Source organism: Lolium rigidum, chromosome 1 (assembly GCF_022539505.1).
Source record: "Lolium rigidum isolate FL_2022 chromosome 1, APGP_CSIRO_Lrig_0.1, whole genome shotgun sequence".
NCBI lineage: Eukaryota > Viridiplantae > Streptophyta > Magnoliopsida > Poales > Poaceae > Lolium > Lolium rigidum.
In genome coordinates this window covers 76213300-76239558 of record NC_061508.1, presented here as the reverse complement: position 1 = coordinate 76239558, position 26259 = coordinate 76213300, and the positions used below count along the sequence as shown (strand labels likewise).

General features: G+C 43.7%; 1 protein-coding gene and 1 pseudogene across 1 annotated transcript; one reads left to right on the top strand and one right to left on the bottom strand.

Moving 5' to 3' along the window:
- Nucleotides 1-17957: 17957 nt before the first annotated feature.
- LOC124667276 lies at nt 17958-19521 on the bottom strand (annotated as a pseudogene).
- A 4581-nt stretch (nt 19522-24102) lies between these two features.
- On the top strand, nt 24103-25537 carry LOC124675979 (UDP-glycosyltransferase CGT-like). The gene has a single exon (XM_047212070.1). The coding sequence runs from the start codon at nt 24103-24105 to the stop codon at nt 25522-25524; it is 1422 nt and encodes a 473-aa protein (XP_047068026.1). The 3' UTR covers nt 25525-25537.
- The last annotated feature ends 722 nt before the right edge of the window (nt 25538-26259 follow it).

Below are 26259 nucleotides of genomic sequence, written 5' to 3'. Positions count from 1 at the left end.
TTCATATTATATTTTTATTGGATAGAATTTATCTTTATAAGAATTTTGATATCTTACATTTATTTTTCTGAGCTATATTTAATTTTCTACAATTTGTCAAAGTTGCAGCAATTTTCTGGAATTGAATTTAAATAGAAATGACTAAAGTCACCCGGTTAATCTACCCACCCGATCACCGATCGGTGGGCCAATGGTCCATGTCGGATTTTGACCAAGTCAAAATTTGAGTTCATGACCAGAGAGCTACTGGGCGGCGGGGAAATCGGCATTCGCCGACGATTCCAGTCACGCGCGGTTGGGAGGTGATATGGGTGTGACTCAGGGCATCGTGGGGAACATTTTGAAGGTGGCGCCGTCGTTGTTGGGTCGCTGGAGCTTGGCCGACGGTGAGGAGCGGCGGCGATGCTCACGGCCAAGTGATGCGACGACGCTATGATGCCAAATTGAGCAAAGCGAACAAGCTGCGAGACTCAGGAGCTCACCAGGGTTACGCCAGGCTTGACGGCGAGGTCGGAGCGGACCTGAGTCGCCGGAATTTGCAGCTCCGGCCGTCGGAGAAGACGGTCTAGCGTGCTCGATTGCGGGCGGTTTGGCTCAATTCCTATCGCAGGCGAAGCAAGTCGAGGATGCTGATGACGACGGTGGTCACGGCGAGACACGGGGATGCCCCAATCGACGGCGACGACGAACGGCCGGCTCAGCTAGGTTTTCCGATTTTCCGAATTGTTGTTGAGGGATAAGGAATTGGATACTAGGGTTGTGGACGGCGGCGAGAGGGGTACTTATAGGCTCCAGGGAGCGGCGGCGCGCATCTCAGCGCGGCCGGTGGCGGAGGAGCTGCCACCGAGCTGCTTGCCGGGATGGACGAAGACGATGGTCCCTCCTCGCTTGAAAATATAGTGAAGAGGTAAGTCGGGCCAGGCCAAGTAGTGGGCTGAGGTGCTGGGCTGCTCCACGGGCGGTTGCTGGGCTTGAGGCTGCTGGGTTGCTCTGCAGGCTTCTGCTGGGCTGAGTCGGCTTGGCAAGGTCCAGGTAAGTTTTTCTCCACTCTTTTCTTTTTCTGTTTTTAATTTCTGTTTTAAATTCAGAATTGAATTATTTTCTATTTTGCAGGTCTTGCTCATTTTAATTCATACAAAGTTTAGTACAGGGTATTGCAAAGTCTTTAGTGGTGTATTAGCAAATTTAATATAATACTATAACATTGGTTTATTAATTTAGTATTGATATTTGGATTAAATTTCCATATGGACCTAAATTTGAATATTATCATTGGAAATATTCAAATTGTTTTCTAAATGATAGTTTTTTTACTTAGTGATATGTAGGTTTTATTTGTTATCACTCTGCAATAAGCAAGTTACAAAGTAATATTTATTTATGGATTTCTATTAGGAAGGTGATTTAATGGCATGATTTCATGTGCTAAAATATCTCTAAGGACTTGCTCTCTTATTTGAGAATGTTGTCACATACCAATTATTTTATGTGCATAACTATGTGCTAATGAATTGTAAATTCTACTAGAACTCCTTCCAAGTTTAGTACTATTCTTGTAGTTTAGTAACACCTTAAAATACCTAGAGTAGGTATTACTCTTATCATGGTTTGGTCTTGGTTATAAGAATAAGTGGTTGAATACCACTCATGGGTTTAAGAAAAGGTTTAGCACTAGTTTATTCTTAAGTTCCAGAATTGGAGCATAAGATACAACTAGTGAGCAATTCTAGGGCTCTAATTATATTCACCTAATGGCACATGGTTTGGAACTCAAATATGAACTAGGTTGATAGTTGTGATCACCCAAGTGATGCAGCAACTAGGGTTGAGGTATGGTTTAGGGTTTTACTTGTGAACATCAAATAATTCACAAGTTAGTTTGAGACATGGGAATAGGTTATATATGGGATTTACCACCACATTACTTTGGCTAGGGTTGCTCTTCGATCCTCACCACCCATAGGATGATTCAATCCAAGATCATTTGGTTTGAGTTAGGGCTGGACTAGACAAAGGTTTGTTACTATTCAGTTGTCTCTCTAATTATCACATGAGAAATGGTTTAGGTGTTCTAATAATTCCCCTATGATTTTATGTGTTGGATAAAATCTGTTTAACCCACTAGAGTTTAACTTACAATTATTTATCTTCAAGGTATGATCATGGATTGGACATGATCAACTTGTTATTAATGTCTTCTACCTCAAGTCCTTAGGGTTTATGATCATTACCCAATTTATAATGATCAAGGTTTGGCTTCCTAAGGTATCTCTCCTGAGTTAGGTTTCTCACTTCTAAGGTCAAGTATTGTCTTGAGCAACTAGGGTATAATACCTCTCTTATAATTTCTTGGGTGGACATGGCTATGGTTGTCTCAATAGATTATATATCCCAGGAAAATGTCTGAGATATACACTTAAAGTTCTTTACAAGGAATGATGATATAATCATCAGGATCTATGGATAGTGCTCTCCCTTCATTTCAATTGTTGCCTCATCTATCTTGAGTATAACTCCAAAGCTTGAGCTCTCTCATTTAGGAATAGTTATTCTAGGGTTTATGGTGTATTCACAAGATCTCATTAGATAGTAAAGGGTTAAGTCTCCACCTAGATGCTTAGTTGAAGTATTTGCTACTTTACTTCACCAATTCATGGATATAGTAATTCCATGTGATATTAGGTTGTCTCACCACTCCAAGATGAAATGACTAATCTCCTAATACTTTAGTTCAAAGGTTGTCCTTTATTCTTAAATAGGTAAAGCTAAGATTAGTATGAATGGTCTCTCTCATTTGGGAAGAACTTCAATGCTAGCCTAAAGTTAGGCTTCATAGAGAATGATGTGGTCATCAATATCTATGTGTAATATAATTGGGTTCTCTCCCTAGGAATGGTCTGGAATAATATCCTAGGGCTTCTCTTCAAAGTGATGGTTGGAATACATGGATGTATATCCAAGGTTTTAGCTTAAGGTTTTCAATTGCTTCTCTATTAAATACTATAGAACTCTCACCTCTCTAGGTTTGATGTGTAATAACTTGGAATGGAGAAGAATATCTATTTCTGGAGTGGATCTTCTTGTTATGATTCCAATGTTGAAGTGGAATGAATACCATGAGGTTTCATGGTAGGATTAAGGATTAGTTTTAAGACATGGAGAAGATAGTCAAGAATGGTTTCTCCAGTTTATTGTTACTTGGTTTGTACTTAAACAGATGTTCTTATGTTATGGCAAGAGTTACCATATTATGATCTTTAATAAGATCAAGTAATTGATCCTTGATTAATAAGTTATTGTGTTGGTTGTAATTCCATTTGATCTAACCCTTGAGATCAAATCATCTCTACCCAAAACAAGGTTTTAGCAAAGTCACTTTGAGGTTTATAGCGCTTGACTTGATGAGCTACTTCAATTCCACCAATGTCAAGTGAAACTTCAGTTACTGTGACTGTTTTACTTTAAAGCACGAAAATTCCCCAGATTTTCTATGCATGAATGCAATGCACACATCTGTTTCCTCTTTTTTTTTGTAACCCCAATACCTGGGATATTACAGTCTCTACCCCTTAAACTAAACTTCGTCCTCGAAGTATGAACTCTCTCACGTTTCGGAGTTTGATTCTGACTTGTTGATGCGTGCAGTCAACACATCCGTTGGGAACCCCAAGAGGAAGGTGTGATGCGTACAGTAGCAAGTTTTCCCTCAGAAAGAAACCAAGGTTTATCGAACCAGGAGGAGCCAAGAAGCACGTTGAAGGTTGATGGCGCAGGAGTGTAGTGCGGCGCAACACCAGGGATTCCGGCGCCAACGTGGAACCTGCACAACACAATCACGGAACTTTGCCCCAACGTAACAGCGAGGTTGTCAATCTCACCGGCTTGCTGTAAACAAAGGATTAGATGTATAGTGTGGATGATGATGGTTGTTTGCGAAGAACAGTAAAGAACAATTGCAGCAGTTTGTATTTCAGATGTAAAGAATAGGACCGGGGTCCATGATGGCGTGTAACTCACACGTTCGTTGGGAACCCCAAGAGGAAGGTATGATGCGCACATCAGCAAGTTTTCCCTCAGAAAGAAACCAAGGTTTATCGAACCAGGAGGAGCCAAGAAGCACGTTGAAGGTTGATGGCGGCGGGATGTAGTGCGGCGCAACACCAGAGATTTCGGCGCCAACGTGGAACCTGCACAACACAACCAAAGTACTTTGCCCCAACGAAACAGCGAGGTTGTCAATCTCACCGGCTTGCTGTAAAAAAGGATTAGATGTATAGTGTGGATGATGATTGTTTGCAAGAACAGTAAAGAACAATAGCAGCAGATTTGTATTTCAGATGTAAAGAATGGACCGGGGTCCACAGTTCACTAGAGGTGTCTCTCCCATAAGATAGCATGTTGGGTGAACAAATTACAGTCGGGCAATTGACAAATAGAGAGGGCATAACAATGCACATACATGACATGATGAATATTGTGAGATTTAATTGGGCATTACGACAAAGTACATAGACCTCTATCCAGCATGCATCTATGCCTAAAAAGTCCACCTTCGAGGTTATCATCCGAACCCCTTCCGGTATTAAGTTGTAAAACAACGGACAATTGCATTAAGTATGGTGCGTAATATAATCAATAACTTCATCCTCGGACATAGCATCAATGTTTTATCCCTAGTGGCAACGAGTACATCCATAACCTTAGAGGTTTCTGTCACTCCCAGATTCACGGAGGCATGAACCCACTATCGAGCATAAATACTCCCTCTTGGAGTTAAGAGCAAAAACTTGGCCGAGCCTCTACTAATAACGGAGAGCATGCAAGATCATAAACAACACATAGGTAATAGATTGATAATCAACATAACATAGTATTCTCTATCCATCGGATCCCGACAAACACAACATATAGAATTACGGATAGATGATCTTGATCATGTTAGGCAGCTCACAAGATCCGACAATGAAGCACATGAGGAGAAGACAACCATCTAGCTACTGCTATGGACCCATAGTCCAGGGGTGAACTACTCACTCATCACTCCCGGAGGCGACCATGGCGGTGAAGAGTCTTCCGGGAGATGAATCCCCTCTCCGGCAGGGTGCCGGAGGTGATCTCCGGAATCCCCCGAGATGGGATTGGCGGCGGCGGCGTCTCGGTGAGGTTTTCCGTATCGTGGCTCTCGGTGCTGGGGGTTTCGCGACGAAGACCTTAAGTAGGCGGAAGGGCGGAGTCGGAGGGGTCACGGGGGCCCCACACGCGAGGCCGCGCGGGCCCTCTCGGGCCGCGCCGCCCTAGTGTGGCGGCGCCCCGTGGCCCCACTTCGTCTTCTCTTCGGTCTTCCGGAAGCTTCGTGGCAAAATTGGCCCCCGGGCGTTGATTTCGTCCAATTCCGAGAATATTTCTTTACTAGGATTTCCGAAACCAAAAACAGCAGAAAACAACGAATCGGCTCTTCGGCATCTCGTTAATAGGTTAGTGCCGGAAAATGCATAAATACGACATATAATGTGTATAAAACATGTAGATATCATCAATAATGTGGCATGGAACATAAGAAATTATCGATACGTCGGAGACGTATCAGTCCACAGTTCTCTAGCGGTGTCTCTCCCATAAGATAGCAGATGTTGGGTGAACAAATTACAGTTGGGCAATTGACAAATAAAGAAGGCATAACAATGCACATACATATATCATGATGAGTACTATGAGATTTAATCAGGGCATTACGACAAAGTACATAGACCGCTATCCGAGCATGCATCTATGCCTAAAAAGTCCACCTTCGAGGTTATCATCCGAACCCCTCCGGTATTAAGTTGTAAACAACAGACAATTGCATTAAGTATGGTGCGTAATGTAATCAACACAAATATCCTTAGACAAAGCATCGATGTTTTATCCCTAGTGGCAACAAGACATCCACAACCTTAGAACTTTTCGTCATCGTCCCAGATTTAATGGAGGCATGAACCCACTATCGAGCATAAATACTCCCTCTTGGAGTCACAAGTATCAACTTGGCCGAGCCTCTACTAGCAACGGAGAGCATGCAAGAACATAAATAACATATATGATAGATTGATAATCAACTTGACATAGTATTCAATATTCATCGGATCCCAACAAACACAACATGAAGGATTACAAATAGATGATCTTGATCGTGATAGGTAGCTCACAAGATCTAACATGATAGCACAATGAGGAGAAGACGACCATCTAGCTACTGCTATGGACCCATAGTCCAGGGGTGAACTACTCACACATCGATCCGGAGGCGATCATGGCGATGAAGAGACCTCCGGGAGATGATTCCCCTCTCCGGCGAGGTGCCGGGAGGCGATCTCCCGAATCCCCGAGATGGGATTGGCGGCGGCGGCGTCTCAGTAAGGTTTTCCGTATCGTGGCTCTCGGTGCTGGGGGTTTCGCGACGAAGACTATATGTAGGCGGAAGGGCAGGTCAGGGGGCCACACGAGGGCCCCACACAACAGGCCGGCGCGGCCAAGGCCCAGGCCGCGCCGCCCTGGTGTCTAGCCACCTCGTGGCCCCACTTCGACTCTCCCTCGGACTTCTGGAAGCTTCGTGCAAAAATAGAACCCTGGGCGTTGATTTCGTCCAATTCCGAGAATATTTCCTTACTAGGATTTCTGAAACCAAAAACAGCAGAAAACAAGAATCGGCTCTTCGGCATCTCGTCAATAGGTTAGTGCCGGAAAATGCATAATAATGACATATAATGTGTATAAAACATGTGAGTATCATCATAAAAGTAGCATGGAACATAAGAAATTATAGATACGTTTGGGACGTATCACTTGTGCAGACTACGACTTCTCTCGAACTCCGTATTGATCTTACTGGATATAATTGAATATATCCCTTGTCCAGATTCTTCCTGGAATCCATTATGGCTTGTCTCTGAACCATGGCTCTTTACTTCAATTCCATGATTTCTTTCAATATTATAATCTTGTTTCCTTTCTCATTGAAGATTCAATGATTGGGACTTCTTATTGTCCTGGCAGTCTTAATTGAGGACTAATTGGATAACATTCTCCTATTTGATAAAATAGGTCTTTGTTTTCCCCTTACTACCAAAATTGCAGTAATGGTACTTAATAAGGTACTAACTATGGAATTGGTCGTGATGGTTTATTTTTCTAATAATGGATTAGACTCATTTAGTCCATACAATCATGGTTTATAGTTGATATTTATAACTATTTTGGGTTATTTAGGTTCCATGAAAGGAATCTTTCAAATAGTATCTGATTTTTGGTATGGTCAATCTTCTTCAGTCTTTGGCCATCTTGAGTTGTGTTGAGCCTATTGTATTTCCTTCATCCAACTTCTTTATGCTTGACTTACTTGAGCTTTAGTATTTCTGAGTAAATACTACTCACTTTCTCAAGTTATAGTCCAATTCTTACTTCCTCGAAGTATGAATCTCGGCTTCTGGTCTGACATCCTTCTGAAAGTAATATCCAACAATCTTACGAAAATAAAATCGAACTTCCTCTCAGTTCAGACCTTATGTTTCTATCTAGCTTAAAGTATTGAGTCATTGTACATCCAACTCAATCTTTACTCTACCCCTTAGAGTTTACTTATGTTCTTCAACTCCTTTTCTTCCAACTATTGAGCTTATGATTAGAATATTGGTCTGGGTATAGCTTGTGGTTTGTTCTTATTCTAAGGTCTCGCGAAGAATGTTTGTGGTGTATCCACCCAATTTGTGGACATCCATCATGAATCCTTTGACTAAATGTTTATAGGTCTTAACTATTTGACTGGCAAAATTTTATTTGTTCTACCAGTTGTGGTTTATCTTATACCAACTGTGGCTATTTGTTATCTAAAAGTGTACTCTATTATAGATTTTGATCAACCGGACGAGACATCTACTACTCTATCTCGCAGTATTGATCCTATACCAATTGTGGTCTTCTGATATCAACTATGGTCTGCTTATATTTGCTATAGTTTCATATTTCATCATTCCTTCATTCAGGGTTTATTTTGCAAGAAAACCACTAGCTGACACTATGATTATAGTATCCTAAGTGATTTCCCATGCATTCCCTCTTCTATCTTGACTATCGATCTGCTTCAGCTTCACCATAATCACCATATTTCTCACCTTCATGCTTCTTATGTACTAAAGTACTCCTCTGTTGAGGCAAGGCATAAGTTTTGGTTGGTACTTTCTTCGGAGTATTGTGGTTACTTCCCACAATTTTTCTTCCTTCTTCTGATGAATCTTCATGTTGTCTTCAGAATCTTCAGAATTCGTCACTTCCTCACACGAATACCATTACCCTCTAGATCTATAGCATCAAGTAAGGAACTTGATATTGCAACATGCGTTTGCATATCAAAGTCAAACTTCATGTATGGATCTAGTCAATCAATGAAAATCCAATAAAATCCAAGATGATTCAGCTTTGTGCTTATAATACACACCATCATAAGCCTGAATATAATAGTTGAGTATGACATCTCTAAACATCAGGCTCTAATGTGTATTATATGACACCACATAAGATAGGTTTATATCGTGATACTTAGCACGAATATATGGAATTCTACTATTTGTCTCAACCTTTACCTTGATTGCACATTTGCAATGGGATAAACTTGAAACAAGGTAGCCTAGGATAGTTGAAGTTAACCTAATTTTTCTTTGGAAGTACTAACTTAGCTTCCATTTTGCTGGGGACTATTTCACATGGTATATCTAGTTTCTAGCATAGCTACTCTGAATACATAACTATAGGAATATGGTTCCTTTACTTCCAAGTGTTTCTACCATGTGTCTAGGGTTCTGATGTGCTTGACACAGTTCCCATGGTTTTGGAACACAAATCTTGCACTATTGTTGAAGACATGACTTCTTATTGTACTCCTCTTAATTATTTATGATGTTCTAGTCCATCACATAACGATTCTCAGGTGAATCATATATGATTAACGACTCTACCATGTATACCTATTTTATCTCTCATCCATACCTCCCATGATTGACTCATCATGGTCTATACTACCTCACATAACTTGTATGTATCACTTACTATCACTTGTTTTACAAGTCTGGATAAATTTTACTTACTCATTACTTGTCTTGGTATACATCTTCTATTAAGATATCTTCCTTATATACTTATCTTAATCACTTGTTATCTCTCCTATTATAGATCTGGATAATTCTTACTTTAACCGTAACAGGTGTTGGTACACATCTTCCAATAGGATATCTTCCTTATGGTTGTATCCTCTCTTTGGACTACCATGAGTTGTATACCAACTGTGATATACTCATCTATTGTTTTAAGACTTCAATGGTGTGCTACATATTTGGGATTAGCTAACTATCTTTACTTAGGAAAGATAGGTAGGAAAGTTTGACTCAAGTGTGTCAGGATTATTCTCAAGTGAATATCCATCTCAAGTCATATGAATATTTGGTTTAACTAAGACAACTTCCTATAGACACTACCAATCCTATAGGTCTCCTTTTAAAGGGTTTTAATCCTAGGGTCAAAGCATTTGCTCTGATACCAACTGTGGTGACCCGGCATACCACTACATGGTGTAGTATGCAAGTCTGATATAAAACCAATGAAACACCGTTCCACTAGTATTATATCGCTCGAGTGGTACAACGAAACATATGCGGGTCCAAGGCATGTCTATAGAATTACAACATTGACTCTGTTACATAAGATCATCATAGCCTCCTACTTTACAATGAGGTAAAACTGCAAATAAACTCCAGAAGAACGACTCGTAGTCTAGTCTTATCACGAACTCTAATTGTAGAGTATTTAACTAGCTATAGAGGCTAAGAATAGATTCTAGCAAAATAGGAGCTAGGTTTAGGAAACAAGTTCCTTTCTATTGCTAAGCTAGGTTTTATCCTTGTTAGATGTGGTGTTTGACTCTTCTGACAGGTTCCTGTCCCTTGAAGTAGTTGTTGACTCCTCGGTCTTCGAGTTTCACTGTAGATCCTCCTTCGATGCCTCCATATCTAAGCAGGGGATTTAAGAGTGGGATGAGTACGAGCGTACTCAACAAGTTCATTATAGGAAAGAGGTGTTTAATGCACTAGCTACAGCATTAGACCAGAAAGTCTAATACCAATGCAGGTTTTCATAACCATTTCTTCAAAAGGATGCTTTTATTCAGAAGAACTATGTCCGTCAGCCTTCACCGGTTTACTAGAACTTCATGGAGTTCCTTTCCGGCAGCGTTCGCAGTTCCATATCCCGGAACAGGGAGTGACAGGTCACGATTCATTACACTCCACGCCGGTTCACTTAGACCAATTACGGATGGGCCCCGACCACGACGACAATGCAGGGATCTACCATACATTCCTACACCGGCAGTTGCAACCCATCATAGACCTCATTACCGTGGGGACTTCTACGGGTTCCCCCTGCATCTTGTCTCTCGAGATCAAGTGCACCCAGTAATGAGCATCCGTTGATGAAAGAGAGGTGGAAACACTTTTGACTACTCCGTCCCACTCTGGATCTTATGGTTAACACGGGTATTACGGCACAAGAATCACTGGACGATATTTGTTGTTTAATCCTAGATGGATATAAACCCTTGCAATGGAACCTCCACCATATCAACACAATCCATGGTTCCATTGCCCACCACATAGTCATATTCATAGTTATGAAAATAGTGGTTTTGCTTTTTATGCAATAGTGATAAACATAGTACTTTGCAAGTAATTTGGTAAAAATACTCAAATGACATGAGCAAGCGATGAACTTGCCTTTCTTGGCTGCAAGATTATGCAGGCAAGGTCTTCGATACGCAATAACTCCAGATTCTGAAATAGCATCATCATCCGGTAAGGACGATGTTTAAAAGATTGCCAAGGATGCAATAATGCATAAGTATGAGATGCAATCGCTCTAAGCGTGACCTAACCCCGATGATTTAGGATTAATGAATTGAAATGATTTGTTTAGGGTGTGTTGCACTTTTAGAGTGGTTCACTAACAAGGTTCTTATTCAGGTGTGGTTACATGGTATCATGAACAGGTGATGCAATATATAATAACAATGATATTAATGGCACACAACTATAACATTTGGTATAATCTTAAGATGTAATGAATAGTGGTTGGTTTTAACACTACATGGCATGGTTAATGATTAATTATCATATACTTCAAAAGAATAACTTTTGAAGAACATGTTCTTTAATAAAGAACAAGTATGATAATTAGGGTTGTGGGGTTCTATGGTTTACTATGGTTTCCACTGCTTCTGGAGTAAGTAGTAGATGGATCCCAACAAAGTTGGATTCATCAACACCTAGGGCTTGTAAGGTTGAGTTAAGCCTAGGCATCCTAAGCAATTATTCATACAAGGTTGCTATCAGGATTGGTTCATTTTGCTGGTGATAGCTAGCTAGAGTTAACCGGTCCTGTTAGGTAGGGTTGATGATGATTATTTATTTACTTCAAAAGAATAACTTTTGAAGAACATACTTCTTAAATAATAAGAAGTATATCAATTAGGGTTGAGGTGGTCTAGGTTTACTGTTGGTTTTATTAAGTAAGGAATAATTGACTCCTAAATAGGATGTTTGATAAGTATCCAACACTAGTAGGGTTTAGTGGAATATGGTTAGGTAATGCAAAATAATGGGCATGGTTGCTATTAAGGTTCATCACAATGGTGTGATGCTAGATAGGAATGAATAAGGATGATGGTTTTGGTAAAAGGATTTAGGTTTTACACTTGGTTAATCCTACTTGATCAACTAGGTTTAGTGATATGCATACATGGAATACTAAACTGCTAGTAATAGGGTTCTTCATTTATTGTGGACATAGGTATGTCTTTTAGTTGCTAATGATGGCTCTATGATTTGAAATAAAGTACCATGATCACATGTTCTAACCTTGGGTTTAGGTTAGAGGCAGGTTAAGGTTCTCATGTAATAATAGAGCTAGGTTTCTAAATGAATTTAGGGTTTTAGGATTACACATGAAATGATGAGTTCCTAGTTTTCTACCATATGGAACTAGGGTTGCATCCTTACTATTTAGTTCATAAGTTAATAACTTCATTAATAAAGTTGAAGTTATTAATAACTTCAAAATAAAGTAATACTTAATTTGGCTTTTTATTATTTTTAAATAATTTACTAATTAGGGTAATGATTAATCGGGGTTTAAATTTCCACTAATAAAAATTTAATAGGATAACAAATAAAGAAAATTACTTTTCATGTTTTCTTTATTTTCTTACTGGTTTTATTTGTTTTATAAATGTTTTCTTAATTTCTGAATTTTAATTGTATTAAGAATTAAAAGAAAAGACTTAAATTAATAAGTATTAAACAATTAAATTTTTATTTAAAATTAATATTTCATATTATATTTTTATTGGATAGAATTTATCTTTATAAGAATTTTGATATCTTACATTTATTTTTCTGAGCTATATTTAATTTTCTACAATTTGTCAAAGTTGCAGCAATTTTCTGGAATTGAATTTAAATAGAAATGACTAAAGTCACCCGGTTAATCTACCCAACCAGTCACTGACTGGTGGGCCAATGGTCCACGTCGGATTTTGACCAAGTCAAAATTTGAGTTCATGACCAGAGAGCTACTGGGCGCCGGGGAAATCGGCATTCGCCGACGATTCCAGTCACGCGCGGTTGGGAGGTGATATGGGTGTGACTCAGGGCATCGTGGGGAACATTTTGAGGGTGGCGCCGTCGTTGTTGGGTCGCCGGAGCTTGGCCGACGGTGAGGAGCGGCGGCGATGCTCACGGCCAAGTGATGCGACGACGCTATGATGCCAAATTGAGCAAAGCGGACAAGCTGCAAGACTCGGGAGCTCACCAGGGTTACGCCAGGCTTAACGGCGAGGTCGGAGCGGACCTGACTCACCGGAATTTGCAGCTCCGGCCGTCGGAGAAGACGGTCTAGCGTGCTCGATTGCGGGCGATTTGGCTCAATTCCTATCGCAGGCGAAGCAAGTCGAGGATGCTGATGACGACGGTGGTCACGGCGAGACACGGGGATGCCCCAATCGACGGCGACGACGAACGGCCGGCTCAGCTAGGTTTTCCGATTTTCCGAATTGTTGCTGAGGGATGGGGAATTGGAGACTAGGGTTGTGGGCGGCGGCGAGAGGGGTACTTATAGGCTCCAGGGAGCGGCGGCGCGCATCTTAGCGCGGCCGGTGGCGGAGGAGCTGCCACCGAGCTGCTTGCCGGGATGGACGAAGACGATGGTCCCTCCTCGCTTGAAAATATCGTGAAGAGGTAAGTCGGGCCAGGCCAAGTAGTGGGCTGAGGTGCTGGGCTGCTCCACGGGCGGTTGCTGGGCTTGAGGCTGCTGGGTTGCTCTACAGGCTTCTGCTGGGCTGAGTCGGCTTGGCAAGGTCCAGGTAAGTTTTTCTCCACTCTTTTCTTTTTCTGTTTTTATTTTCTGTTTTTAATTTCTGTTTTAAATTCAGAAATGAATTATTTTCTATTTTGCAGTTCTTGCTCATTTTAATTCATACAAAGTTTAGTACAGGGTATTGCAAAGTCTTTAGTGGTGTATTAGCAAATTTAATATAATACTATAACATTGGTTTATTAATTTAGTATTGATATTTGGATTAAATTTCCATATGGACCTAAATTTGAATATTATCATTGGAAATATTCAAATTGTTTTCTAAATGATAGTTTTCTTACTTAGTGATATGTAGGTTTTATTTGTTATCACTCTGCAATAAGCAAGTTACAAAGTAATATTTATTTATGGATTTCTATTAGGAAGGTGATTTAATGGCATGATTTCATGTGCTAAAATATCTCTAAGGACTTGCTCTCTTATTTGAGAATGTTGTCACATACCTATTATTTCATGTGCATAACTATGTGCTAATGAATTGTAAATTCTACTAGAACTCCTTCCAAGTTTAGTACTATTCTTGTAGTTTAGTAACACCTTAAAATACCTAGAGTAGGTATTACTCTTATCATGGTTTGGTCTTGGTTATAAGAATAAGTGGTTGAATACCACTCATGGGTTTAAGAAAAGGTTTAGCACTAGGTTATTCTTAAGTTCCAGAATTGGAGCATAAGATACAACTAGTGAGCAATTCTAGGGATCTAATTATATTCACCTAATGGCACATGGTTTGGAACTCAAATATGAACTAGGTTGATAGTTGTGATCACCCAAGTGATGCAGCAACTAGGGTTGAGGTATGGTTTAGGGTTTTACTTGTGAACATCAATTAATTCACAAGTTAGTTTGAGACATGGGAATAGGTTATATATGGGATTTAACACCACATTACTTTGGCTAGGGTTGCTCTTCCTCACCACCCATAGGATGATTCAATCCAAGATCATTTGGATTGAGTTAGGGCTGGACTAGACAAAGGTTTGTTACTATTCAGTTGTCTCTCTAATTATCACATGAGAAATGGTTTAGGTGTTCTAATAATTCCCCTATGATTTTATGTGTTGGATAAAATCTGTTTAACCCACTAGAGTTTAACTTACAATTATTTATCTTCAAGGTATGATCATGGATTGGACATGATCAACTTGTTATTAATGTCTTCTACCTCAAGTCCTTAGGGTTTATGATCATTACCCAATTTATAATGATCAAGGTTTGGCTTCCTAAGGTATCTCTCCTGAGTTAGGTTTCTCACTTCTAAGGTCAAGTATTGTCTTGAGCAACTAGGGAATACCTCTCTTATAATTTCTTGGGTGGACATGGCTATGGTTGTCTCAATAGATTATATATCCCAGGAAAATGTCTGAGATATACACTTAAAGTTCTTTACAAGGAATGATGATATAATCATCAGGATCTATGGATAGTGCTCTACCTTCATTTCAATTGTTGCCTCATCTATATTGAGTATAACTCCAAAGCTTGAGCTCTCTCATTTAGGAATAGTTATTCTAGGGTTTATGGTGTATTCACAAGATCTCATTAGATAGTAAAGGGTTAAGGCTCCACCTAGATGCTTAGTTGAAGTATTTGCTACTTTACTTCACCAATTCATGGATATAGTCTCATTCCATGTGATATTAGGTTGTCTCACCACTCCAAGATGAAATTACTAATCTCCTAATACTTTAGTTCAAAGGTTGTCCTTTATTCTTAAATAGGTAAAGCTAAGATTAGTATGAATGGTCTCTCTCATTTGGGAAGAACTTCAATGCTAGCCTAAAGTTAGGCTTCATAGAGAATGATGTGGTCATCAATATCTATGTTTAATATAATTGGGTTCTCTCCCTAGGAATGGTCTGGAATAATATCCTAGGGCTTCTCTTCAAAGTGATGGTTGGAATACATGGATGTATATCCAAGGTTTTAGCTTAAGGTTTTCAATTGCTTCTCTATTAAATACTATAGAACTCTCACCTCTCTAGGTTTGATGTGTAATAACTTGGAATGGAGAAGAATATCTATTTCGGAGTGGATCTTCTTGTTATGATTCCAATGTTGAAGTGGAATGAATACCATGAGGTTTCATGGTAGGATTAAGGATTAGTTTTAAGACATGGAGAAGATAGTCAAGAATGGTTTCTCCAGTTTATTGTTACTTGGTTTGTACTTAAACAGATGTTCTTATGTTATGGCAAGGGTTACCATATTATGATCTTTTATAAGATCAAGTAATTGATCCTTGATTAATAAGTTATTGTGTTGGTTGTAATTCCATTTGATCTAACCCTTGAGATCAAATCATCTCTACCCAAAACAAGGTTTTAGCAAAGTCACTTTGAGGTTTATAGCGCTTGACTTGATGAGCTACTTCAATTCCACCAATGTCAAGTGAAACTTCAGTTACTGTGACTGTTTTACTTTAAAGCGCGAAAATTCCCCAGATTTTCTATGCATGAATGCAATGCACACATCTGTTTCCTCTTTTTTTTGTAACCCCAATACCTGGGATATTACAACTCCTTCACCAACAACCTTCATGTGACCTTCATCTCCTACTGGTTCGATAAACCTTGGTTTCTTACTGAGGGAAACTTGCTGCTGTACGCATCACACCTTCCTCTTGGGGTTCCCAACGGACGTGTGCATCACGCGTCATCAAATGGCTGCGGATATATTCGATGAGTATCTTCGAATGGGTGAGAGCACCTGCCTTGAGGCCATGTACAGGTTTTGCCGAGCCGTGATTGTCGTGTTTGGAGAGCATTACTGTAGATAGCCAATTGTTGATGATACAAGGCGGCTCCTTTCTATCAACGAGTCTAGAGGGTTCCCAGAAATGATTGGTAGCATAGATTGCATGTACTGTGAGTGGAAAAACTGTCCATTTGGATGGCAGGGTCAGTACAGTGGGCATGAGGAGGGACGGACTGTCATTCTTGAAGCTGTCATATCTCAAGATTTATGGATTTGGTATTCATTCTTTGGAATGGCCGGTTCCAACAATGACATCAATGTGTTGCACCGATCACCAGTTTTCAACAGGCTCATGCAAGGCAAAGCTCCCCGGGTGAGCTACGAGATCAATGGAAATGAATACGACAAGCCATATTATCTTGCTGATGGCATCTACCCTGATCGGGCCACACTGGTGAAGACTGTCCGTAATCCAAACTCCGAGAAGACGAGGAGGTTTGCCAAGATGCAAGAGGCTTGCAGGAAAGATGTGGAGCGCGGATTTGGTGTACTCCAAGCTCGGTGGGCAATTGTCCTTCACCCGGCAAGAACATGGTCGCTGAAGACCATGCATGAGGTGATGACATGATGCGTGATCATGCACAACATGATCGTCGTGAACGAGCGTCCTGATGGCCGTAATGAGAACCACTAGAACTTCCAAGGTGAGCTAGTTGCGCCACTCCCTGGGGCTTTATCTTGGGGGGGACTATCTACATATGAATGTAAAAGTCACTACCGAGAACATCTGCAAACAGCTGCAGACGGATCTGATTGAGCATCAGTGGACATTGGCTGACCATGAAGATCATGCCTAGAGCAATACTATCTTATTTTCATGTAGACTTTTCAAATTTTGAATGTAACAACTATGATTTCGTTGAATTCTTTATTTTGTTGTTTGGAAACTTCATAATTGATGCAAACGCGGAAATGCGTTGGGCCGCTGGAGCCACCCCTAGGCGCAAACGGATGCGCGAACAAAAACAGTCTATCTCGCATCCACCGCGCGACGCAAACGGACGCTAGCGGACACCAAAATGCGTCGCGCCGCTGGACATGCCCTTAGGGCTATGCCGCAAAAATCTTGTGCGGCGGCCAAGGGTGGGGGTTCAGCACCTTTTAAGTCGTTCGGCCGGCCAAAAAACGAGCTGAACTTATCCAAGGTGCACAGTCGGTAGGATGCGGATTTCCTTGCTCCAAAAGTGCGGATGGTGTCCCGCCAAGCGAAGAAGGAACACCACCCGCAAATGTTACATGTTCGTGCCCACGAGTCTGACGAGGTAACCATGGCTAGGTTATGTTGTGAACATCTAGAGCTCTTGCAAGCAGAGTATGAGTTCTTCGATGCTAGGGATGCATATGTGAAGAACATTGGATTAGAGGTCGTTGGCCCCTCCACTGTCAAGGTGAAGTTGGAGTCCTCCGATGGTGAGAATTGGGATGAGATCTTCCCCCTCCGACCGACGATGATGTCTGGGAGTAATGTGCCGTAATAGAGGTAGTAGTATGTTGGATTCGAGTTTGAATATACCCAAACTCTCGTGTCCTAAGAATAATTTTAAGTGCTCTATTATACTGTACATCATCGATCTATATCGTGAAACAGACGGCAAAGCATCACATACACACATGGACTCAGTCTCGCTTGTCTCTGTTCTCCATCGACCAACGGTCCCCAGGCTTGACCTGATGACTTGCCAACCTACCCTTGATTATTCTACTGTACGTACACTCATGATTCAGACAGACTAACAAATTTCGGAGCGCTGCCCGGCCGTACACGGAATGAGCTAGACAAGCTAGCTAAGTAGCTGCTGGTCGTATCTGGGCGAGCATGCATCGCACGTCCTTGGCGGCGGGCCGCTCCTTGGCCTCGTCGGCGGTGCAGAAGACGGCGATGCGCAGCACGAGCAGGATCTGCTCGTCGTGGCCGGCTCCGGCGAGCGCGGGGTCGATGGCCTCCGCGTAGTCGCCGCACTGCACCACCCGGCGGAGCCACTTGACGAGCCCGATCTCCTCCACCTCCGTCACGAAGAACTGGTCCGACGGATCCTTCCCCGTGGCCAGCACCGCCAGGATCACCCCGAAGCTGTACACGTCGCACTTGGCCGTGAACTTGAGCGTCTGGTGGTATTCCGGCGCGATGTACCCCCATGTGCCGGCCAGGTGCGAGGTGGACGCGTGCGTCTGCGCGTCGGGCATCGCCTTGGCCAGCCCGAAGTCCGCGATGCGCGCCTCCAGGTCGTCGTCCAGGAGGATGTTGGCCGGCTTCAGGTCCCGGTGGATGATCTGCGGGTGGTGCGACTCGTGCAGGTACTCGAGGCCGGACGCGATGCCCACCGCCACGCGCAGCCGCTCCGGCCAGGACAGCGTCACCTTGTTCTCCTCGTTGCTGCCGCCGCCGTCGACGGCGGCAACCTCCTCCTGCTTCTTGATGGCGTTGTAGAGGCTGCCGTTCTTCATGTACTCGTAGACGAGGTAGTGGCAGTCGGGGCGCGGCACGTGCGCCGCCAGCGGCAGCAGGTTGCGGTGCCGGATGTGGCCCACGGTGCGGATCTCCGACTGGATCTGCCGCGACCACCTGTCCAGCTGCCGGCTCTCCTCGTCGCTCAGGTTCTGGTTCGGCTTCCCGGGCCCGTCGCCCACCTGCTTCTTGATCTTCTTGATGGCGATGAACCGCGGCTCCTCCCCTCCCGCGCCACGGGGAGCTGCGCCTTGAACACCTCCCCGCACCCGCCGCTCCCGATCACCTCCAGCGACGACAGCGAGTCCTCCTTCTCCAGGAACGCCAGCTGGTCCGCGCGCTTGATCAGCTTCGGCGTGTAGATCACCGTGCCGGACTTGCTCCGCCGGTGCCGGCCGCGGATGCAGTTCAGCGCCAGCCGGAACAGCACCGACAGGCCGAGGCCGGAGATCACGCCGGCCAGGGAGCCCACCACGAAGCCGATGATCCAGTTGCGCACCCGGTGCTTGTGGCTGCGGTGCCGCCTGCCGCCCTGCTGCTGCTGCTGCGGCGGCGCCGTCGAAGGCGCGGTCGCGTTGGACGCCGGCGGCGAGGTGCTGTTCCTCTGGTTCGCGCCGGCGCCACCGGTCGTGTTGCTCTTCTCCGCGAGGATGTACCGGTGCGGCACGGTGTTCCGGCGGTGGTGCACCACGTTCCGGCTCCCCAGGCGGGACCGGCGCGCCATGGTGACGGCGTGGCGACCATCGTAGCACTGGACAGCGGAAACCAGCAGCAGGAGCGTGACGACGGAGACTGTACCGAACAGGGAAGGCGCCATTGCCGGTGAACGTTTATCTTGCTTTGGTTGTGTGGCGAGGAAGCTTCCCGCCCGGGGTGAGTGACCGGAGACTGGAGAGCGGAGCTATTAATAATCGCCGGCAGAGGATTACCGTGTGGAATTATTGCACGGCTGCGATGCGTTTGTGGACTGGATGGACGTATCAGATTTATTTGAGGGACCTATCCGGACCTACGGACGCTGATTGGCGGCGACGACCGCTGACTCAGGGCAAGTCCGTCAAGAACCGGCCAGCACGGCGAGTGTAGAATTGAATTGCCGGTTATGCCCCACCCCCTGGAAAATCTTCGACAAATGGCTACTGGTGGGAGAACGGACTTTGGGATCCAGCGAGGTGGTCTTGTTTACTCCACATCTTTTTTTAGTAGTAGGTGCTAACGAAATTTTAGATTTTTTTTGGGAGGATTTAGGCATCCAAATTCAAAATAATTTGGCGGAAATTTGTCAAACCCAAAGAGAAATTTGTTGACCAAACAAAGGATACTTGATTGTACTTCTCCCGCGTTCCAATAAATAAGTCTTATATTTCTTTTTAAAAAAGTCAAGCTAATTAAAGTTCGACCAAAGTTTTAGAAAAATCAATCAAAAAATGTGACATCATATGAAAATATATTTCATGAAGTATCTAACGATATTGATTTCATATTTTGCACATAACTATTTTTTGTGAAACATTGGTCAAAATAATAATATAAGCCTTATTTATTAGTATCTCCATTCCAATGAATAAGGCTTATATTATTTTTGAAAAGTTAAACCATATAAAGTTTGACTAAAATTTAACAAAAAATCATCAACATGCAAAATACAAATCAATATCGTTAGATGCATCACAAAATATATTTTATATGATATCTATAGTGTACCATATTTTTGGACAGATTTTTCTAAATGTTTAGTCATTTTTTTCTTGGCTTGACTTTCCAAAGAAAATATTAGCCTTATTCTTTGAATGTGACTTCTGCCAAACATTCTGGCAAAAGAGTACTGCTTCAAGGGGATTCTACTTGTTGGTTCATGGAGCCTTTGAAATCATAGGAACAAAATTGTTTTTGATGGTGAGAATATTAGCCAAGACAGATGTCTTTGTATGTTAAAGGTTTCTTTCTCCCTGATTATGCATAGAGCTAAACCTGGTCTAAAGGAAGGAATGGAGTAGTGGCTAGACACCTTATCAGCCACTTATAGACACTGGAATAATGTAAATATTTGCCCTTTGGCTTTATAAATGAAAAATGAAGCAGTAAGGGCCTTCCCTACTATATGTGCTTCAAAAGAAGAATTGAGATATCAATAAGATATTACCAAACTAGTGCATGACATTAATTACTCCAAGTAGGTTAAGTATAGTGGACCTGGGATTAAGGGTGGAAACGGATATCGGATAGTGCCCTTTCCCATATTCATTTTCATATTCGTTGCGGAATACGAATTCGAAGCGGATGTTACTCGAATATGAATACAGATCACATGTTTTCTCAATTAGGAGAAGATACAAATATAAGGAAATAATAGACTCTTGTCTTATAATGAGGCTGCTATGGAATGGTAGAGCGATAAATATACTGATATAATGTGTATTAGTTTCAAGTTCAATGACATAAAAGATCATTTGACTGATTTATTTATTTCTCTGTTGGGTAATTAGTACTGGGGTCAAATTACTAAAATTGGTTCACATAACCTTATTCGGATATGGATATATGCATTTTCATATCCACGTTTGATTGAAATTTCAATACCGCATTTGTATTTGTTTTTATAAAATGGATTTGAATATTTACCATATGCATTTCCACGATGTTCGGTTTCAGATACCACCACTTCCATTTTAAATTTCTCGAATATGAATGTCGAATAATACGAATAATCCACGGCTAGTTTCTACCCTTATGTGGGATAATGACTTGTAAACGATATGAGAGAAAAACCGTGATGAGGAGGACCCCACCAACAATGACGGTGCCCATGTGGTGGGTAGCCCTCCTCTGCCCTGATGATGGAGAGTTTAAAGGAAGCAAATGAATCCTCTGCATCCGCCAATGTCAAAGGTTGCCAAGTGGTTTAACATGTAGCCATGTTGGGCAAATGTCACATATACGTCTTTTAATACGCAGATTATGAATATTGCTATGTGGTTTAATACTTTAAAGAACTTGTTTAGGGTGAAACGATAACCCATCTAAGCAGCTCATTTGTGCTAGTTTTGCTTCCTCTGCTTCTGTAATTATTAGTTCATTCGTTTCGTAGTTCTTGCCATAATTTTAGTTCAATAATTATAGAACAGAGGGAGTAAAATCTTCCAAAATACCTACTAAATTTCCGCAATTTCATCAAGGTGGGAAATACCATCCAATGATCTAAAAGGGTTCGGGATGCAGATTAATAAAGAGGAACAACTCATATCTCTTTAAAAAGGACACTGATCATGCGCAAACATTCAAAGTCTAGCACCACTGCGAGACCCCCCCCCCCCCCCCCCCCACTGGCCCGCGATTTTGATCAAAAAAAAATCCGTGGAAGTTGCTAGGACTAAAGGAATATGACATAGTAATGAGGATATATTTATATATTACGATGATTCTACGTATATGAGTTGGAGAGAAATATTGAGTCAAACTGATGGTTATTCATCTAGAAGCAACAATAACTTGTATTATTCTATATTTCCGTGTTCATATTTTTTATTGTTTCATGCTACAATTTTATTGGTTCCATGTATGTGTGATATTGGAGGAAAAAAAACCTAATTACATAAGTGGAATTATGAACACCAAACAGATATCACTAGTCTCACCTCTAAGACTAGTTTGTATATTATTGATGGTCTTGTTTTCCTCACCATGAGAAATAGTAAAATGTTACGAGGTTGCCGGTATATATGATAAAAAAAAAATTGTTGTTGTAACAATAGTGTTGAATAGACCCCACATAATATACCGTGAAACACATCATTAATATTATTATCGGTATTTTCTCAAGACAAGTGTTGCCATTACTAAGATCGTTAGACCATAAGATTTATATATACTTGGATACGATACGGATGTCACGAGACCATCAAACATTACCTCGTGACTAAGTGACAATGAAGGTGGTCTTTGTTCATACCAGATAGTATTACATCATCCCGTATGAAGTAGTTATGGGAACTGCTACACCGATGATGAAGAGATACACTCTGGGGCCCCACTCAAGTATCATGATGTTCGTCATCGTCTTGCCAGACACATGACTAAGGTGCTATGTCACATGAACATCGATGATGAAGAATGAGTAAATGAGTACATGTCGGGTGACGATGATAACATAATATTTTCACCTCGGCCTATGTAAAGTAGCCAGAAATAATATGTCATGTAGTGAGAGTAATACAGAAGGTTCACATGAAAAAAAGTGTTTATGTGTGGGGATTGATGTGGTTATCAAGCTTTCGGAATCACCATTGTCACGGAAGGTGTTCCGGTCATGTAAACATATATCTAAACTCATAGGATCATACACTTTATAGTTCAGCGACATTTAGAAACTAAGTTCTATATGAAGATATGAGATATGGATTCCGAGTGTGTCTCGGCTTGTCTCGAAGAGGGTATCTTTCTCTTTGATCGCATTGGAAATATAGGTGAATAAACCCGTTCACATTCGAAAACGCCGGTAAAGGTAACATTTAGGATACACACAAGGGTGACCCAACACTCCAAAGTAATCCAACATAAGCCGGTTGTGGGCTTCTTACCTCCTCCTATGAATGCTCTATCGCCCAACAACAAAACACCCATGTTTCGGCTTCTTGTTGCTCTCCATCTCCATCATAAGCACGAGGAGCTCCTCATCTTCATCCCACTCACCCGCCTCCTTGGACGAAAAATCCGTATCATACGAATTCTTCTACAATTTCCGTCATCACATTCAAATCATACACCACCAAGGAGAGCCTGCAGACATTAAGAGTTGGTTGATGGCATGTCAGTTCGCGGTGGTGGCCGACGACGGGGCCGCATGACCTCGCCGTGGTTGCGCGGGTCGCCACCATGCTCCCGTGAGCGCGGGTCCTAGGGGGGCGTGGGCAAGGCAACGAAGGACGGCCGGGAGCACCTGGGGGCGGCCCGGGTGACAGCCTCCCACGGGCCGAATGTTTTCGGTAGGTCTTTGGGAAGGTGGAGCTTCACATAGCTTGAGTCGGCGGTGGATGAGTCCCACCTGAGGGGAAGGAGTGGCGGAGCGACGAGGAAACTCAGGCACACGGAGGAGGCCACATTTTTAAGCAAATTGCTATATTTTAAGTTTTTAGAAACTCTATAGAACGGCTACTTAGCAACTACCCGTCCATCTGGTTCAACATGGGACCTCGAGTGCTACACTTCGCCAAATGCCAAGTCGTCTAACAAAGATGAAAGATGAGTACATCTCTGTGCGGACGCTGCACCTACTTCGCCACGTACCGTCGATTTACTCGTGCTGAACTGGTTGTTCCGTTGTTGGATCGTTTGGTGCAGAGCACAGCTACGTCCAAATCCCAACAAGCCACACGTCCTCTACTGTTAAGTCATCTCCTGCCCTGCCCTGCACCGAGCTAGCACAGAGCAGAGCGACCACGCTCCTCGCAATGCCGACCTCCGGCGACGGCCCTGGCGACCTGCCACGCGCTCACGTGGTCCTCCTCCCGAGCGCCGGGATGGGCCACCTCGTCCCGTTCAGCCGCCTCGCCGTGGCGCTCTCCCCCAGCTGCGACGTCTCGGTGGCCGCCGTGCTGCCCACCGTGTCCTCCGCCGAGTCCGCGCACCTGGACGCCCTCTTCGCCGCGTTCCCGGCCGTCCGCCGCCTCGACTTCCCCCTGGCTCCCTTCGACGCGTCAGAGTTTCCCGCCAGCGCCGACCCCTTCTTCCTCCGCTTCGAGGCCATGCGCCGCTCCGTGCCGCTCCTCCTCGGCCCCATCCTCGCCGGCGCCGGGGCGTCCGCGCTCGTGACCGACATCGCGCTCGCGTCCGTGGTCATACCGGTGGCCAAGGACCTCCGCCTCCCCTGCTACGTCCTCTTCACCGCCTCCGCCGCCATGCTCTCCCTCTGCGTCCACTTCCCCGCCTACCTCGATGCCAGCGCCGGCGGTTCCGTCGGCGACGTCGATATCCCTGGCGTGTACCGCATCCCGAAGGCCTCCGTCCCGCAGGCGCTGCACGACCCCAACCACCTCTTCACCCGCCAGTTCGTCGCCAACGGACGCATGCTCGCGACTTCCGACGGCATCCTGGTCAACTCCTTCGACGCGCTCGAGCCGGAAGCCATTGCGGCTCTGCGGGATGGCACCGTCGCCACCGGGTTCCCTCCGGTGTTCTCCGTCGGGCCGCTCGCCCCAGTGAGCTTTCCGTCAGGCGAGACGGCCAAGAACCAACCACCTTACATGCGTTGGCTGGAGGCGCAACCGGCTGGGTCGGTGGTGTACGTGAGCTTCGGGAGCCGCAAGGCCATCTCCAGGGACCAGCTCCGGGAGCTCGCCGCCGGGCTGGAGGCGAGCGGGCACCGGTTCCTGTGGGTGGTGAAGAGCACCGTGGTGGACAGGGACGACGACGCCGACCTCAGCGAGCTTCTCGGTGAAGGGTTCCTGCAGCGCGTGCAGGGGCGGGGGATGGTGACCAAGGGCTGGGTGGAGCAGGAGGAGGTGCTGAAGCAGGAATCCGTCGGGCTGTTCGTCAGCCACTGCGGCTGGAACTCGGTGACGGAGGCGGCGGCCGGCGGGTTGCCGGTGCTGGCGTGGCCGAGGTTCGGGGACCAGCGGGTGAACGCCGGCGTGGTGGCGCGCAGCGGGCTCGGCGTGTGGTGTGACAGGTGGAGCTGGGAGGGGGACGAGGGGATGGTGAGCCGGGAGGAGATCGCGGAGAAGGTGAAGGCGGTAATGGCAGACGAGGCAGTGAGCAAGGAAGCGGCGGGAGTGCGGGATGCCGCGGCGAGCGCTGTCGCTGACGGCGGCTCGAGCCACGGGAACTTGGCCCAATTCGTGCAACGGTGCCGGGATCGAAGCGTAAGCAAGTAGTACGCTCTCTCCACTGTAGAAGCGAGTAGTAATAAGGGTGTGCCTATGTCTCAGTTGACTGAGATTTTCTTAAGTCTCAGTCAACTCAGAAAAGTGCAACTATAGTTTAAAGAAAAGTGCAACTGGTTCAGTTGCACATTTCTATCAGAAAAGTGCAATTGCACTTTTTTAACAGAAAAGTGCAACTCAAAGCACATTTTTGTAAGTGACTTAGACTTAAGAAAATCTCAGTTGACTGAGACATAGTAAACCGTAGTAATAATACTCGGTTGTATCGTCTAGACCGGGCATAGACCTAAACCACCTTCTGGACGTGTTGTATCGAACCATTTGCGCCGTTTGTGTTCTCTCCACTGTATTTAGCGGGTGGGTGGACTAACACATTATGCATGCTAGTCACGGTGAGAAGCCATAATAAACATGAAAAAGATGATAAAGCATTCAACACTTTCTCAAGCTAAAACAAAACACAAAACATGTAATAATCTTTAAAGGCTTAAAGGTAGCACACAAGCAATTCACTTTAAATTAACTGTGAAATACCACATATAGGTAAGTATGGTGAATACAATTAGCAAACTTTGGTTTTAGGAGTTGGATGCACAAGTAGAGCTCATACTCAGTATATGTGAAGATTAGCAAAATACTGGGAGCGACCAACTAAGAGAGCAATAAGGGTCATAATCATACATAGCCACAAAACATTATTAATCAAAGTATAAAGTGATATTACAA

Bases quoted from the DNA above. Each gene is read 5' to 3' on its own strand.
- LOC124675979 (XM_047212070.1), top strand. From the start codon at position 24,103: ATGCCGACCTCCGGCGACGGCCCTGGCGACCTGCCACGCGCTCACGTG.